General features: G+C 35.4%; 1 protein-coding gene and 1 pseudogene across 1 annotated transcript; both read left to right on the forward strand.

The window, feature by feature from the left end:
- Window positions 1-2,321: 2,321 nt before the first annotated feature.
- Window positions 2,322-3,216, forward strand: LOC111140685 (annotated as a pseudogene).
- A 5,237-nt stretch (window positions 3,217-8,453) lies between these two features.
- On the forward strand, window positions 8,454-9,422 carry LOC111161877 (olfactory receptor 4F4). Its single transcript, XM_022525930.1, has one exon. The coding sequence runs from the start codon at window positions 8,505-8,507 to the stop codon at window positions 9,420-9,422; it is 918 nt and encodes a 305-aa protein (XP_022381638.1). The 5' UTR covers window positions 8,454-8,504.
- The last annotated feature ends 5,620 nt before the right edge of the window (window positions 9,423-15,042 follow it).

The raw sequence follows: 15,042 nt of genomic DNA on the forward strand, positions 1-15,042 counted from the left end.
AAAAAAAAAAAAACAATTAAAAAAAGAAAACGAATAAAGAAAAAATATAAAAAAGAAAAAAAATATATATATTAGATAAACTAGTTAAAAATGTTTAAAAAAAGGGGGTAAAAGTTAAAAAAAAATAACAGAAGAAGAGAAAAAAATTGAAAAAGAAAAAAATTTAAATTAATTGCAAGGCTAAAGAATCATGGGGAGAAAGCTATGAGTTCCGTGCTTTGCTTTCTCCTCTTCTGGAATTCCGCTGCTCTCCTTGGTATTGAAACTGCACTCTTTGGTAGGTGAACTTGGTCCTGGCTGGATTTCTTGTTGTTCTTCTGGGGGAGGGGCCTGTTGTAGTGATTCTCAAGTGTCTTTGCCCCAGGCGGAATTGCACCGCCCTTACCAGGGGCCGGGCTGAGTAATCTGCTCGGGTTTGCTTTCGGGAGCTTTTGTTCCCGGAGTGCTTTCTGTAGAGTTCTGGAGGACGGGAATGAAGATGGCGGCCTCCCAGTCCCCGGCCCGCAGGAGCCGAGAGCCCAGGGCACCACTCTTCAGTGCGCCCTCAGAGAACAGCACCCAATTACTCCCGTCTGCCTGGCCTCCGGCCGTGCTCCAAGCTCACCGAGCCTGCGACCGGTTCAAGGTAACCCCGAGCTGTGAGCTCACTCCTCGGCTCCGTCTCTGTAGCCGGCTTCCCCATTCTAATACCTGTAAGCTCTGCGACACTCAGACACCCCCGATCCTTCTGTGATCCTGCGGGACCTGAGGCCATGCTGACCCCACGTGGGCTTCACTCCGGTTAAGCCTCTGGAGCGATGTCCCTCAGTGGAACAGACTTTTAAAAGTCCTGATTTTGTGCTCTGTTGCTCCGCCGCTTGCCGGGAGCCGGCCCCTCCCCCTGCGGTCTATCTTCCCATCGCTTTGGATTCACTTCTCCGCCAGTCCTACCTTTCAGAAAGTGGTTGATTTTCTGTTTCTAGAATTGCTGTTCTTCTCTTCAATCTCCCGTTGGATTTGTAGGTGTTTGCAATCTTTAGATAAGCTATCTAGCTGATCTCCTGCTACCTGAAGTAGTCTCAGCCTGATACTTCTCCGCCATCTTGACTCCCATCTAAAGAGATTTTTTTAATTCTAAAAAAATCAGAATCAATTACTGTTATTTAAAATATTGACTATGCAACTTGTTTACTTTTTTGCACTTAATATTCTACAGAAAAATCTTCCTAGTGCTACTATAAACTCTTTTATAAACATTTATTTTAATAACTGTATTACATTCCATTATATGCAAATATTGTAACAGACTTAAAACTAATGTTTGGCATTTAAATTGTTCAGTTTTTCCACTGCAGAGTGTAACAAACATTTCTGTGCCAGAAACTTTTTCTGTCAAATAGAACTCCATAAGGAGTACTATTGCACCAAATGATAAGGATCAAGATTACTGATACATAATTCAAACTGTTTTCTTTAATGGTTGAATCAGACTGTATTTCCCCCAGCAATGTATGAAGATATCTATTTCATTGAGGCTTCCTGGTTTTGATAATAACTACAAAATTCTTTGTAATTTAATAGGAAACTAATATATATTTTATCTTATTTCTTTGATTTGTAAAGAAGAAATGAATATACCTATACACACAGAGTTGACATTTGTGAATTCTTTCTTGATATCAATTATGTCTAGTAGGTTTTGAAAGTTTTACTGAATGGTTTGATCTCTTTTTTTATATTATAAAGATACCTTTTGTCTCTCTATAACATTTCAATTACAAGTATGATTTATGTGTTCCTTTGGAGCAAACTGTTTTTAAGGACTTATGAGGAACAGACTTCAGAAGTGTCTTAACTATTGTTATGTTAACTGTTACTATTCTATACTCATTTCTTATTTTTTATTATTCTTTTAAAAGGTCCGTCTATTTTTTGTTTCAAAAAAACTTTTTTATATGCTCATGTACACTCTTCTAATTTTCTAGGAGCCAATACATATTATTTTTGTTTTTAATTTTTATTATTTTTTCTTACCTGAATTCCTTGAGTTTAATTTGTACATCCATTTCTAACTTCTTAAGTTGCCTGATTACTTCATGTACTTGAATAAATAAGAGCAAATTTAATGCAATAGATGGCCTCTGAGTGCAGCTTTGTTCATAGTACCAAACCCATACCCTCCGTTCCCATGATTTTGTTAATAATTTACTATCAATTAAATAAAAGATCTGTCAGTAACCAATTTAAATTATCAACAGTTAACACAGTTTTTAGTGCCTCACAGCTGATCCTTCTTTCATTTCTTTCAGGTCACTTCAGAGTCTTCCCTTCCTTATGATTCAATGGACCAAATAAATGGCTCTGTGGTAACTGAGTTTGTGTTACTGGGACTTTTACAATCCTTGGGAATACAGGTCTTCCTTTTTCTTTTCTTCTCTTTGTGCTATGTGGGAATTATCTTGGAAAACCTCTTCATTATGTTAACAGTGATTTTGGATTTTCATTTACAACCTATCACTCATTCATTGACCTGGGGCTTTCATCCACCACAGTTCCTAGGATGATCTCTGATATTTTCAGTGGTTGCAAAATCAGTCACCTTTAACACCTTCCACAACTGCATGATACAAATGTTCTTTATTCATGTCATGGGAGGAGTTGAGATGGTACTGCTCATAGCCATGGCATATGACAGGTACACAGCAATTTGCAAGCCTCTCCACTATCTAACTACTATGAATCCCAAAATGTGCATGCTTTTGATAGTAGCTGCTTGGATTACTGGGCAACTCATGCTGTGTCTCAGTTTGTTTTTGTCATAAATTTACCTTTCTGTGGCCCTAATAATGTGGGGAGCTTTTGTTGTGATTTCCTTAGGGTTATTAAACTTGCATGCATGGACACTTACAGACTAGAATTTGTGGTCACTACCAACAGTGGCTTCATATCTATGGGCACCTTCTTTTTCTTAATTGTATCATACATCTTTATTCTGATAATTGTCAGACAACATTCTTCAAAAGATTTATCCAAAGCATTCATCACTCTGTCAGCTCACATCATGGTAGTGGTTTTGTTTTTTGTTCCATGCATGTTTCTCTACGTGTGGCCTTTCCCTACCAAGTCAATGGATACATTTTTGCCATCATAGACTTTGCCATCAGTCCCATATTAAATCCTGCCATCCATACTTTAAGGAACAGAGATATGAAAGTGGCAATGATAAGGCTGAGTTAAAGAGTTGTAAGTTCTAGGGAGATGCCATAACAGACTTCACTGTTAAGAGCACAAGGTGAATGTCATGAACCGTCAGGACCCTTATGACCACCACAAACACTATGGATTAAGGACAGTTTTGTTACTGCCCTTAAAAAACTGAGAACTCTACATAAAAGAGGTATTGTATCAATGAACTTCACTTTCAAATAGAGCTGCAGTTATTTCTGTTAAATATGAAAAATAAAGTATTATATATTCCTTCCTACCTACAATACTAAATGGCAATTATCATCAATGAGTACATTCAATTTTCATGTTTTTTATCTCTATGTAAATACATACATGTATATATGGTTGAATTTTATTTATCAATATTTTCATTTTGATTATAAGCATTGCTAGAAATCAATATTTCTTATGGAAATTTTGTGGATCCAATGGATAAAATGTGAGTTTATTTGAACTAGCACCCATTAAAAGTCAAGAAAGAAATATTTCTCATCCTAATTATATTTTATGTTAGATAAATAGGCAGGAAACACTATACTACAATTCCTAAGAATTTAATTGTTAAATTGTCTTTAATTGTTAAAGTATTTTGTACAACGTTGCTTTAGAAATACACTCTATTATTTTATATAATGCAAAATTTGTCTATGTTCCATTTTTTCCAACAGATTTCTGTCATCCTTGCAGTCTTCCTCAAAGAATTTCTTGATTCACCCTAAAACAGTATCTACAATTATCAAAGCATTTTAAGGATGTTATTACCTAAAGAAAAGCATCCAACCCAGATCTCACCTTATATAATATACCTATACCTAATCCAGGGTGCTTAGGACAAAGAAGATGGCTGACATCTTTACTTTACTTTTCCAGGTAAAACTTGTGAAGTCTGTTGAGTCAAGGAGCATGACTAAGAAATCGGCTGGACGTGTCCCAATGAATGACTTAAGAAACATTAATTGTGGTGACTCAGCTCAGTTGTAACTGCAGAATTGTAATTAAAGCTGCTCAAAAAAAAGGTAAAAAATAAATGACACTTTCTTTTTACTGGTGAAGGTATTTTCCCCTATATTTTATCTGAAAGTGGTAATAAATGCTATATGCTATCCTCTTTGTATAGTATCTAAAGCATTATTGTTTATTGTCTACTTAATCCATCCAGATTTTAATATTGGAACTTTATCTTTTTGCTTTCACTATGACTCTTAAAAAAAAAGTCACCTTTAACAGAGAAAGACAACCCCCCACACACACACGCAAAAACAGAGAAAGACAAATACTATATGATATCACTTATTGGTGAAATCTCAAACACAAAACAAATAAAAAACAAATTGACTTTTAGAGAAAAAAACCTGGTGGATGCCACAAGGCAGATGGGTGGGGTATGGGAGAAATAAAGGGGATTCATAATACAAACATCCAGTTTTAAAGAAAATAAGTCACAGAGATGAAAAGTATAGCATATGGAATAAAGTCAATAATATTGTAATAATGTATGTTGACAGACGATGACTACACTTAGTGTACTGAGCATTGAGTAAGGTAGAGAATTGTCAAATCAATGTTTTATACATTTGAAAGTAACATCACATTGTATGTCACTATATTGGAATATAAAGAGAATTAAGGGAAATGTAGATACAAGGAAATAAAGTTTCATTTGCACAGAAAAACAAAATCACCCTTAGATTCAGTGAAGTACTAGAAATACCTAAGAAAGCTGAGACAGCCCCTGACTCAAAAAGATTCTGTGTGAATCCTCAAGGGAAAACCTGTGAGACTATATGATTTAGTCTCAGCACTCAAACTTCAGGCTGGCTATTTCCAAATCTCCTCACTTGCCTCCAGTCAACTCATAAATGGCTCTTAACCAAGTGACTTACTAAGGAACACCAATCAGACACACTTTATTCTCTTGGAAATGTTTTGCTTCAAGACAAAGTGCAAAAAGGAAAATCTGTACTCTTCCTTGTTCTGAAAATTGTTGCAGTCTCTTCCAGATATGAAGGAGGTGGGTGGAATGATGAAAGTGAAAGTAACCACAGTGTAGCATTTTACTGACAACGAGATGTTTCTATTAGTAAGAACCCATTTGGCAGAATTCAATTGCATGTGCATCTTCAAGAAAAGTGGAAGGTCCCATGAGGTCAGTTCAAATATTTAGAAGAGTTAGTATGAATATTAACAAGGATTACCCTAGGTGTGTTATAAAACTTAGTATATGTTACATAAGTGTTCTAAGTGTTTAGACCTTCTGAGTCTTTCAGGCTAATCTCTTCTTTCCTTTCTATTTAATGATCCTTTTTCCATATACCCAGAAGCAGTGTTCTCTTACTTACCTCTTTCCATCCTTTCTACAATACAATCTGGCTTGGGATATTTCTTTCACAGATAGGTGTAAATCATACTTCTAGAGTTATGGAATTTCACCTTTGAGAGCTTTTGGTCCAATGAGCTCATTTGTAAACAGGAAAACTAAGGCTTGGAAATTCTGAATCACATGCCAAAATCACACAGTAACTTTGTACTAAAATCCCCAAGTCTCCTGACTTCAATCTCAGTGAAACTTATGAGGACTTTAGGTATTTTTCTTTAAAGAGGGGTAAAAGATATTTAGGACAAACGTAACACCCTCATTGATGAATTTTAAGTTCAATCTAGTACATAGGGAAAGATTTTCTTTCCCTATAGCTGTAGCTGGCTCTTCATGAATGCTATAGCCAGTGTCGAAGACTCTGGAGAACTTCTTCAATAAACTTAATGTTTAACTTAGAATCAATAGAATTCTTCTCAAACTCCTTGAGCCATTTTTTGAAGAATCAGAAATGAGCTTTGAAAGGATTACGTAGGTAGTGGTCCCCTGTAACTGAGAATCCATCATCATCACTCACTCCTCCATAGCATACACTCAGGAAATGAGATGTCTTAACTCAGTGAGCAAGAAATTCCTCTTGCTGAGGAGCAGCATATCTGAATTCTTGTTACCATGCTATAAAGTCTTTTTGCTGCAGAAGAGAAACAATTACCCTTGGTATATTTCTTATGGAGATGTGAGTATTGAGTTGGTCCTCTCAGTGAAATGAAATGGTTGCAGTACATAAGTAATTACTGAAGTTCCATTATAAGTTGCATACTTTGATTCTTAAGAATGATCCTAACCAATAAGTGACATCAGAAATGATCTCACAACAGGAATCCCATCCTCTCTGTTGTCAATGACCACTAGGATTGTATATATTACTGTGCTAAGCAGGAGGGAAGAGAGAGGTTATGCTTGTTTTATTATTTGACTTCTTTTTATACATGGAAATACAATTAGAATTGCTAAATTGATACGGAACTTTGAAAACAGTAATAGGGAGCATTAGTGGATTGGGCTAAGTAATGGAATTGGGATCTGAAAGAGAAAAGTGTAATTTCCAAAGTCAACACAATATCCACAATTAGGAAAATGTTGAAAAGAAATACTACTACTCCCCAAGAAATTTGGTAATAATAACACACTATACTTTCAGAACTCTTTAGGACCCATATATTTCCACAATTCCTCAGAATAAAATCATTTACATCATTTTTAAAAATCTCCCACATCCTGTTGACAAATGTCCTGTTCTTACTACCTTAACAATGGCTATTATGTATAGACTATTCACTATTTGTTAGAAATTTGTATTAAACAATTGCACATAATTCTTCAATAGTTCTGTGTTGTACTCATAATAAAATATCTTAGCAGGCATTCCAGAATCCTTTTTCGATTTTATCTCCTATTAAACTCTTTCACATTATCTCTCATGCGATTTTTTTTGCATTTTTCTCACTTTTCATTTCATCACTGAATCACCTTTTATTATTTCCCTGTTATTTTTTATTCTATTTTTCATCTTTAATTTTATTTTGGATTAAATCTTTTTCTCCTAAGCACTTCCATATCACTAAATGGTAAGTATGAATTCTATTCTCTATAAGGCCTCTTACCTTCTATTCTAGAATACTCATTTATTTTAACTTCTCCAAAGACTGGATTTCTACATCTGTCTTGGCTCTCACATTTCTATCCAAGCTTCTGAGAGACTATGAAAATTATTTCGGAATTCTGTCCCTCACTCATGCCCTATAGAGTATTAGATTAGTGGGCATGTTGAGAATTTTTAAGCCAGTACGTTCATTCTAAAGATGGGAAAACAGAAGAACATGGAGCTGAAATTCAATCATCTTGTTATGATTCTTATTTCTAGAATACAAGTAAAATTCATTAATGATTATTTGGGAGCCAGGGTTCCTCTATAAATCTTACTGCTAATAATTATCTAATCTATTGTGCACTCACTAAATACAAAAACTCTCCAAAACACTTTACTTTTACTACTTCATTTGAAATTCATAATAACCATAAGAATTGAATATAATTAGTATCCACATTTGTAAAAATGGTAAAAATAAGACTTAAGTAGGGACATTAAAATGTCCAGAGACTACATTCAAATCTTGTGCATTACAAATTGCCTCACATAGCAAAACTGTGAATAAGGATTTGTCTTAGTTTGTTGGAGAGGTTTCCAATGACCAAAATATAAAATTATCATGATGCGCTACAAAACCTCTAAGAGTACTTTTTCAAAAATGGATGTCGTAAAATGGGGCTATAAATGTAAAGATCATATAATATTGCATTTACTTAAGAGCTAAGAGAGTGGTTACAGAATATAAACTGTTTTGGAGCTCAAGGAAAAGGAGCCAAATGTAGGCTGGCAGTATAGAGTTAATCTGGCAGAGAGAACAGCATGAACAAAGGTATTTTATTAGGATAATTATTAGGATAAGTGGAAATACTAAGTAGACTTGAATAAGTGGATGATAAGGCATCATCAGGGAGAGTGTAAGATAAAATAGTAAGTTTAGATTGTGTGCATTTTGAAAGTGTTTGTGTGGGGGCGCCTGGGTGGCTCAGTGGGTTAAAGCCTCTGCCTTCAGCTCGGGTCATGATCTCAGGGTCTTGGGATCGAGCCCCACATCTAGCTCTCTGCTCGGCAGGGAGCCTGCTTCCCCTTCTCTCTCTGCCTGCCTCTCTGCCTACTTGTGATCTCTGTCTGTCAAATAAATAAATAAAACTTAAAAAAAAAAGGAAAGTGTTTGTGTAATAAACCACAGAAAGTCATTATGTGAGTGAGCAGAATAATATAAAATGAGACTTTGAATTGGAATCTAATAATTCTGACTTCCTTCTTACTCTATTCTCCAAGGTAACTACAGAGGCTGTTTCCTGGAATGAATCAATAAGTGACACAAATTACTCCATGGTGACAGAATTCATTTTTCTGGGACTCTCCAATTCTCAGGAATTGCAGATTTTCCTATTTGTGTTCTTTTTTGTATTCTATGTAGGAATTGTGTGTGGAAACCTTCTTATTGTCATAACTGTGGCCTCTGACTCCCACCTTCACTCCCCCATGTACTTCCTGCTGGCTAACCTCTCACTCACTGACCTGTGTCTGTCTTCTGTCACAGCCCCCAAGATGATTGCTGACTTTTTCAGTAAACGCAAAGTCATCTCTTTCAAGGGCTGCCTTGCTCAGATATTTCTCCTTCACTTTTTTGGTGGGAGTGAGTTGGTGATCCTTATAGCCATGGCCTTTGACAGATATATAGCAATCTGTAACCCCCTTCGCTACACTACCGTTATGTGTGGCAATGTATGTGTTGGGCTTGTGGCAGCTGCATGGGGGACTGGTTTCCTCCATTCAGTGAGCCAGCTGGCCTTTGCAGTAAACTTACCTTTCTGTGGTCCCAATGAGGTTGATAGCTTTTATTGTGACCTACCTAGGGTTATCGAACTTGCTTGTACAGACGCCTATAGGTTGGATATCATGGTCATTGCTAACAGTGGTGTGCTCACTGTGTGTTCTTTTGTTTTCCTAATCATCTCCTATGTTATCATCCTAGTGACCATCCAACAACGCCCTTCACACCAGTCATCCAAGGCCCTGTCCACTTTGACTGCTCACATCACAGTAGTTCTTTTGTTTTTTGGACCTTGTATCTTCATTTATGCCTGGCCATTCCCCATCAAGTCACTAGATAAATCCCTTGCTGTGTTTTATTCTGTGGTCACTCCTCTCTTGAACCCAATTATATACACACTGAGGAACAAGGACATGAAGACTGCAATGAAACGGTTGAGAAAATGGAATGTGAACTCTAGGGAAAAGTCTTAGATCTCCTGTAACTGTAAGGCTAATCTAAGACAATGACATAGCAAAGTTGATGAATTATTTAGTAAACCTCATGAAAATCTTACATCCATTTCCATATCCTTTAGTTATTTTCTAAGAACTTTCACATACATTGTCTCAATTTATCCTTTGACAATTTTGCATTTTATATTTTTAGATACAGATAAAAAGTTGATATGCCTTCCAAATATTATCTCACTAATACTCAGAACAACAGCAAAAATCTGTCAATATTTGTACACTCCTGTGACTACCTGAGCAGTCCTGAGCATAATACAGGGAGAGACAGAAACTAGCCTGATTTATAATTTTTTTAACATTTTACACGGCTCATTTTCCCTAAAAACATCAAGGAAGAAACTGCCATATGCCTCACTCAAAAAATATTCTTAGTGCTCAGAATATTTATCAACTAACTTTAAAGAGATTTAGAAAAGAAACTCTTCACACTATTAACAGTCCATAGTTCCTTCCAATCACTAGAGCAACCCATAATCCATGAGTTCATCATCAGGAGTGACAGGAAGAGGGAGTCTGCCTAATAGGCACTTGACATCCTGTGCATACAAGAAGAGCTCATATGCAGTAAAATGTACATAGAAGGATCCAAGTCTCTCAACAGGTTGGCACAAAGTACATCAATTTGGTCCATCCATGTCATTTTCCATGGTTAGCTTTTAAGAACATAGATTTTGAAGTCAAAAGAGATGGGTTCAACTCTACTTATGCATTACTAACCATGACCAGGCATTTTGTCTAACTTGCCTAACCCTCAGTTTCCATGTGTGCAAAAGAAGGATAATAATACTATACATATGGTTATTATGATAGATAATGAGACAATAAATATAAATCAGATAAATAGCACATTTTGTGGCAAGTTATCTGGATGCAATAAATATCAACTACTATTGTCATTATTATAAAAAGCCTCTATGCCAACAAACAAAAAGTTCTCAACCCTTATTTTATCCCAACATACTTGAAAGATAGGATATCTATCAATCTTAACAAATGCTCATTTGAAGACGTCGTAGTTAAGTATGTGTATATTTATTTGCAAGTGTGTACCCATGCTCATACACCATAACATGCTATGAAGACATGCCAAAAAGTCAAGATAGAAGTACAGGGAATATAATTTTTTTAAAAACTTGGCAAGTGAGTCTGATAAATAGCTCTACTCTCCAGCAAGAATCACTGAATCAGGCTAATATTGAAGATTAAATATTCTAAGAAAAAAAAGAATGTAGTTTTCTAAAGTGGAGCTTGAATTAATATGAGAGTCAAATGATAAGAGAATCAAAATTATGTTAGCCACAGGGAAAAAAAAGAGAATAGAAACTCCAGTAGCAGGTTAAGAACACATAAGAAAATAAGTATATGATAAAGGCAGTATTTCAAATCAGTGGAGGAAGGGAGAACCTAGTAATGTGATGGTAAAACAACTGGACAATACAGGAAATGATATATTGGACCTTTTCCTCATGCCATATGCCAGGACAATTTCTAACGAAATTCAAGCCTAAGTCTTTTTCCTTAACTATACAAATATTAACAGAAAACATGGATTATATCTTTGTAACCCCTGAATATGGTAAAGATTGATAATATTAACTATATCAAATTAAAATTTTAAATGCATGATAAAACCATGAGAAAGGCAGAAAAGATAAATGTGATATTAGAAAAAAGTTTTTACAACTCACATCACAAAGAATAATAGCTATAACAGTAAAGAACTTCTAAAAAATACGAGCAAACAAACAAATGGGCAAAACATGAATATACAATTGACATTTAAGGAGATATAAATGATGCTTAAATACATAAAAAAAAGTTTAATCTCTCATATTAAGATATATACAAAGTAAAACCAATGTGAATATCAGTTTTGACCATAACATATGAAATATCTGACTTCAATAGTTAATAATATAAACTGTTGGTTCAGCTATGGAGAAAGGGACACCATCTGCATTGTTGATAAGAATACAAAATAGTTACCTCTTGACATTATTCATAAAATTTACCATACTACTAGCTTTTGACCCAACAATACTAATTCTATCCTAACAACACATTTCAAAAATACAAAATAACCAATGCACAAGATTACTTGAGGCAGCATTGTTTTTAATAGTAGAAGATTGGAAAATACCCAAAAGACAATGAGAAAAAAAAACTGTATAAATTATACATAATGGAACACTATGGTACTATAAAAATTGCTGAGGAATATCTCCAAAAAACAGCTATGGAGGAATCTCCAAGATATATGTTAAATAAAAACAGTAAATTGAAAAAGAATATCTCCAGGTTGTTAATTTTTTATGTTCAAATGGGGATACATGTATTAGGCTTGTATGTATATATAATTTATAAACATACATTTTACAAATACTTATAGAAATATATTTTCAACAATAAACCAAAAATTAAAAATGGTTTCTTATGGAGAGAAGTAGAGATAGGGCAAAGAACAGGGATCAGGGCTAGATTTTTCAGAATATATCTTATTTTCCAGTTTTAACATTGAAATCATGTAAATGATTTTACATAATTAAAAATAAAATCAAAAGAAAAATGTTCTCTAAGATAAGTCATAAAAGGAATCTTAAAAACTTTCAATATTAACACCTTAACAACATATGTTCTCTGACCACAATTCAATTAAATTAGAAAGCAACAACCATAAAATATATAGAAAAGCCCAGGTATATTAAAACTAACCATCTATCTCTGGACACTTTCAAGGAAGAATTACAATGGAATCTGAAAATATTTTAATTATAATAAGATTAGAATATGTCAAAATTTGTTATGCAACTAAAGAGAACTTTGAAATGTCTTAGTTTAACATTGTGTTTTAAGTGATAGAAAGCATTATCTAAACTTCTCACTTAAAAGTTAGGAGAAAAAAAATACATTAAATCCAAATAAGCAGAAATAGAAATATTACACAAAAGAGAGGAAATCACTGATAAAAAACAGACACAACATAAATTTTGTATTAGTCGGGTTCTCCAGAAAACAGAACAACAGGGTATGGGTGTGTGTGTGTGAGTATCCGTGTGTGTGTGTGTGTGTGTGTGTGTGTGTGTGTGTGTCCAGTTGTGTGTGTGTGTGTTGATTTTAAAGAACTGGCTCACCCAGTTGTGGAGACTACCAAATGCAAAAGGCTGGCAGACTGGAGACCCAGGGAAGAAGAACTGATGTTGCAAATTGTGACCAAAGGCAGAAAAGCCCAGCCCACAATACAGAGTGGTCTTTACTGGAAGTGTTTTGTTTTCAATGTTACTCTTATCTAAAAGTACTTTCAAAGATGTGATACAAAAGGTAAAAGCTACAGAAAAATAAAATAAAATTAGACTTTGTCAAAATGAAATACTTTTTTTGTTCCAAATGTCACCATCAAGAAAGGCACAAGACATAGAATGGGAATAAATTTGCTAATTATGTAAAATAAGGACCTCATATCCAAATATATAAAGAACTCTTGCAACTCAATAATTAAAATAACAAAAAAATAGGCATTTAAAAAAAAGAGATCAAATAATCATTAATTAAATTGAAAAATGCTCATAATAATTAACCATTACAGAAATTTAAATCAAAACACCATTAAGATATCATTTCTCATAAAATTAAGATATCATTTCGCATATAAGTAGGAAGGCTCCAATCAAACAGATTTTAACAAGTGCTGACAAGGATGAAGAAAAAATGGAACCCTCATCAATAAATGGGAATGCAAAATGCACCTGCTTTAGAAAACACTTCAAATGTAAATAGACTAAAGACTCCCATCAAAATACATAGAAATGGGCAGAAGACATGAACAGACATTTCTGCAAAGAAGACATCCAGATGGCCAACAGACACATGAAAAAGTGCTCTATATCACTCGGCATCAGGGAAATACAAATCAAAACCACAATGAGATATCACCTCACACAAGTCAGAATGGCTAAAATTAACAAGTCAGGAAATGACAGATGCTGGTGAGGATGCGGAGAAAGGGGAACCCTCCTACACTGTTGGTGGGAATGCAAGCTGGTGCAACCACTCTGGAAAACAGCACGGAGGTTCCTCAAAATGTTGAAAATAGAACTACCCTATGACCCAGCAATTGCACTGCTGGGTATTTACCCTAAAGATACAAACGTAGTGATCTGAGGGGGCACGTGCTCCCGAATGTTTATAGCAGCAATGTCTACAATAGCCAAACTATGGAAAGAACCTAGATGTCCATCAACAGATGAATGGATAAAGAAGATGTGGTATATATACACAATGGAATACTATGCAGCCATCAAAAGAAATGAAATCTTGCCATTTGCGACGATGTGGATGGAACTAGAGGGTATCATGCTTAACGAAATAAGTCAATCGGAGAAACACAACTATCATATGATCTCCCTAATATGAGGGAGAGGAGATGCAACATGGGGGGTTAAGGGGGTAGGAGAAGAGTAAGTGAAACAAGATGGGATTGGGAGGGAGGCAAACCATAAGTGACTCTTAATCTCACAAAACAAACTGAGGGTTGATGGGGGAGGGGGGTTGGGAGGGGGGGTGGGGTTATGGACATTGGGGAGGGTATGTGCTGTGGTGAGTGCTGTGAAGTGTGTAAACCTGGCGATTCACAGACCTGTACCCCTGGGGATAAAAATATATGTTTATAAAAAATAAAATTAAAAAAAAATACATAGGGTGGAGTCACCGAGTTCCTTAAGTCTATGCTCATGTTGCATGATTCTTCTTTCTCTCTTTTGTTGAACTTCATTATTTCCTATTATTTTGACTTCGGGATCACTAATTCATTCATCTACTTTTTCCAGCCTGCTGTTCATTGCAACAAGCCTGTTTCCAATCTTGTTTATTGCATTTTTCATCTCTAATTCTTTTTTTACTTCTTTCATCTCTGTGATAATAGTCTCTCTCTTTCTTTCCTCAAGCCTGGCGAGTATTCTTATGACTGTTGCTTTAAATTATCCATCAGGCATGTTACTTATATCTGTTTCACCTAGATCTCTGGCCATGGCCTTATCTTGTTCTTTCATTTGGGATGAATTCCTCTGTCTTTGCATTTTGTTTAAGTCTCTATCTTCTTCTCTGTGTTAGAAAAGCACTTATATCTCCTGCTTCTGAAAGTAATGGCCTTATGAAGAAGTCATGTAGTACCCAGGGCCTACTGCTTCAGGGAGTGTCCCGTGTGTGCTTCCTGCACTCTGCTATTGTGTTTTGGCTGCTCTGTATTTCAGGCCAGTCATCTGCAGAGGCTCTCCTTGCCAGTGGGAAGAGTTTGGTCGCTGGCCTGAATACAGCCACTTTTAATTAGATCTGCTTTGGACTGCTTGTGAAATGAGACCTATCAATGGAACTGAGGTGCTAGAAAATACTACTGGGTATTTACACAAGGAATGCAAAAATACTAATTCAGAGGGATACATACACCCAACATCTATCATCTATATCAGCATTCTCTGCAATAGCCAAATGATGGAAATAACCCTAGTATCCATGGACTGATGAATGGATAAAGATGTGGTGTGTGTGTGTGTGTGTGTGTGTGTGTGTGTGTGTGTGTGTGTGTGTG

This window comes from Enhydra lutris, unplaced genomic scaffold (assembly GCF_002288905.1).
Source record: "Enhydra lutris kenyoni isolate GAN:26980312 unplaced genomic scaffold, ASM228890v2 scaffoldscaffold4, whole genome shotgun sequence".
In the NCBI taxonomy this organism is placed as follows: domain Eukaryota; kingdom Metazoa; phylum Chordata; class Mammalia; order Carnivora; family Mustelidae; genus Enhydra; species Enhydra lutris.

Excerpts from the sequence above, each read along its gene's own strand:
- LOC111161877 (XM_022525930.1), top strand. The coding sequence starts at position 8,505 with ATGGTGACAGAATTCATTTTTCTGGGACTCTCCAATTCTCAGGAATTG.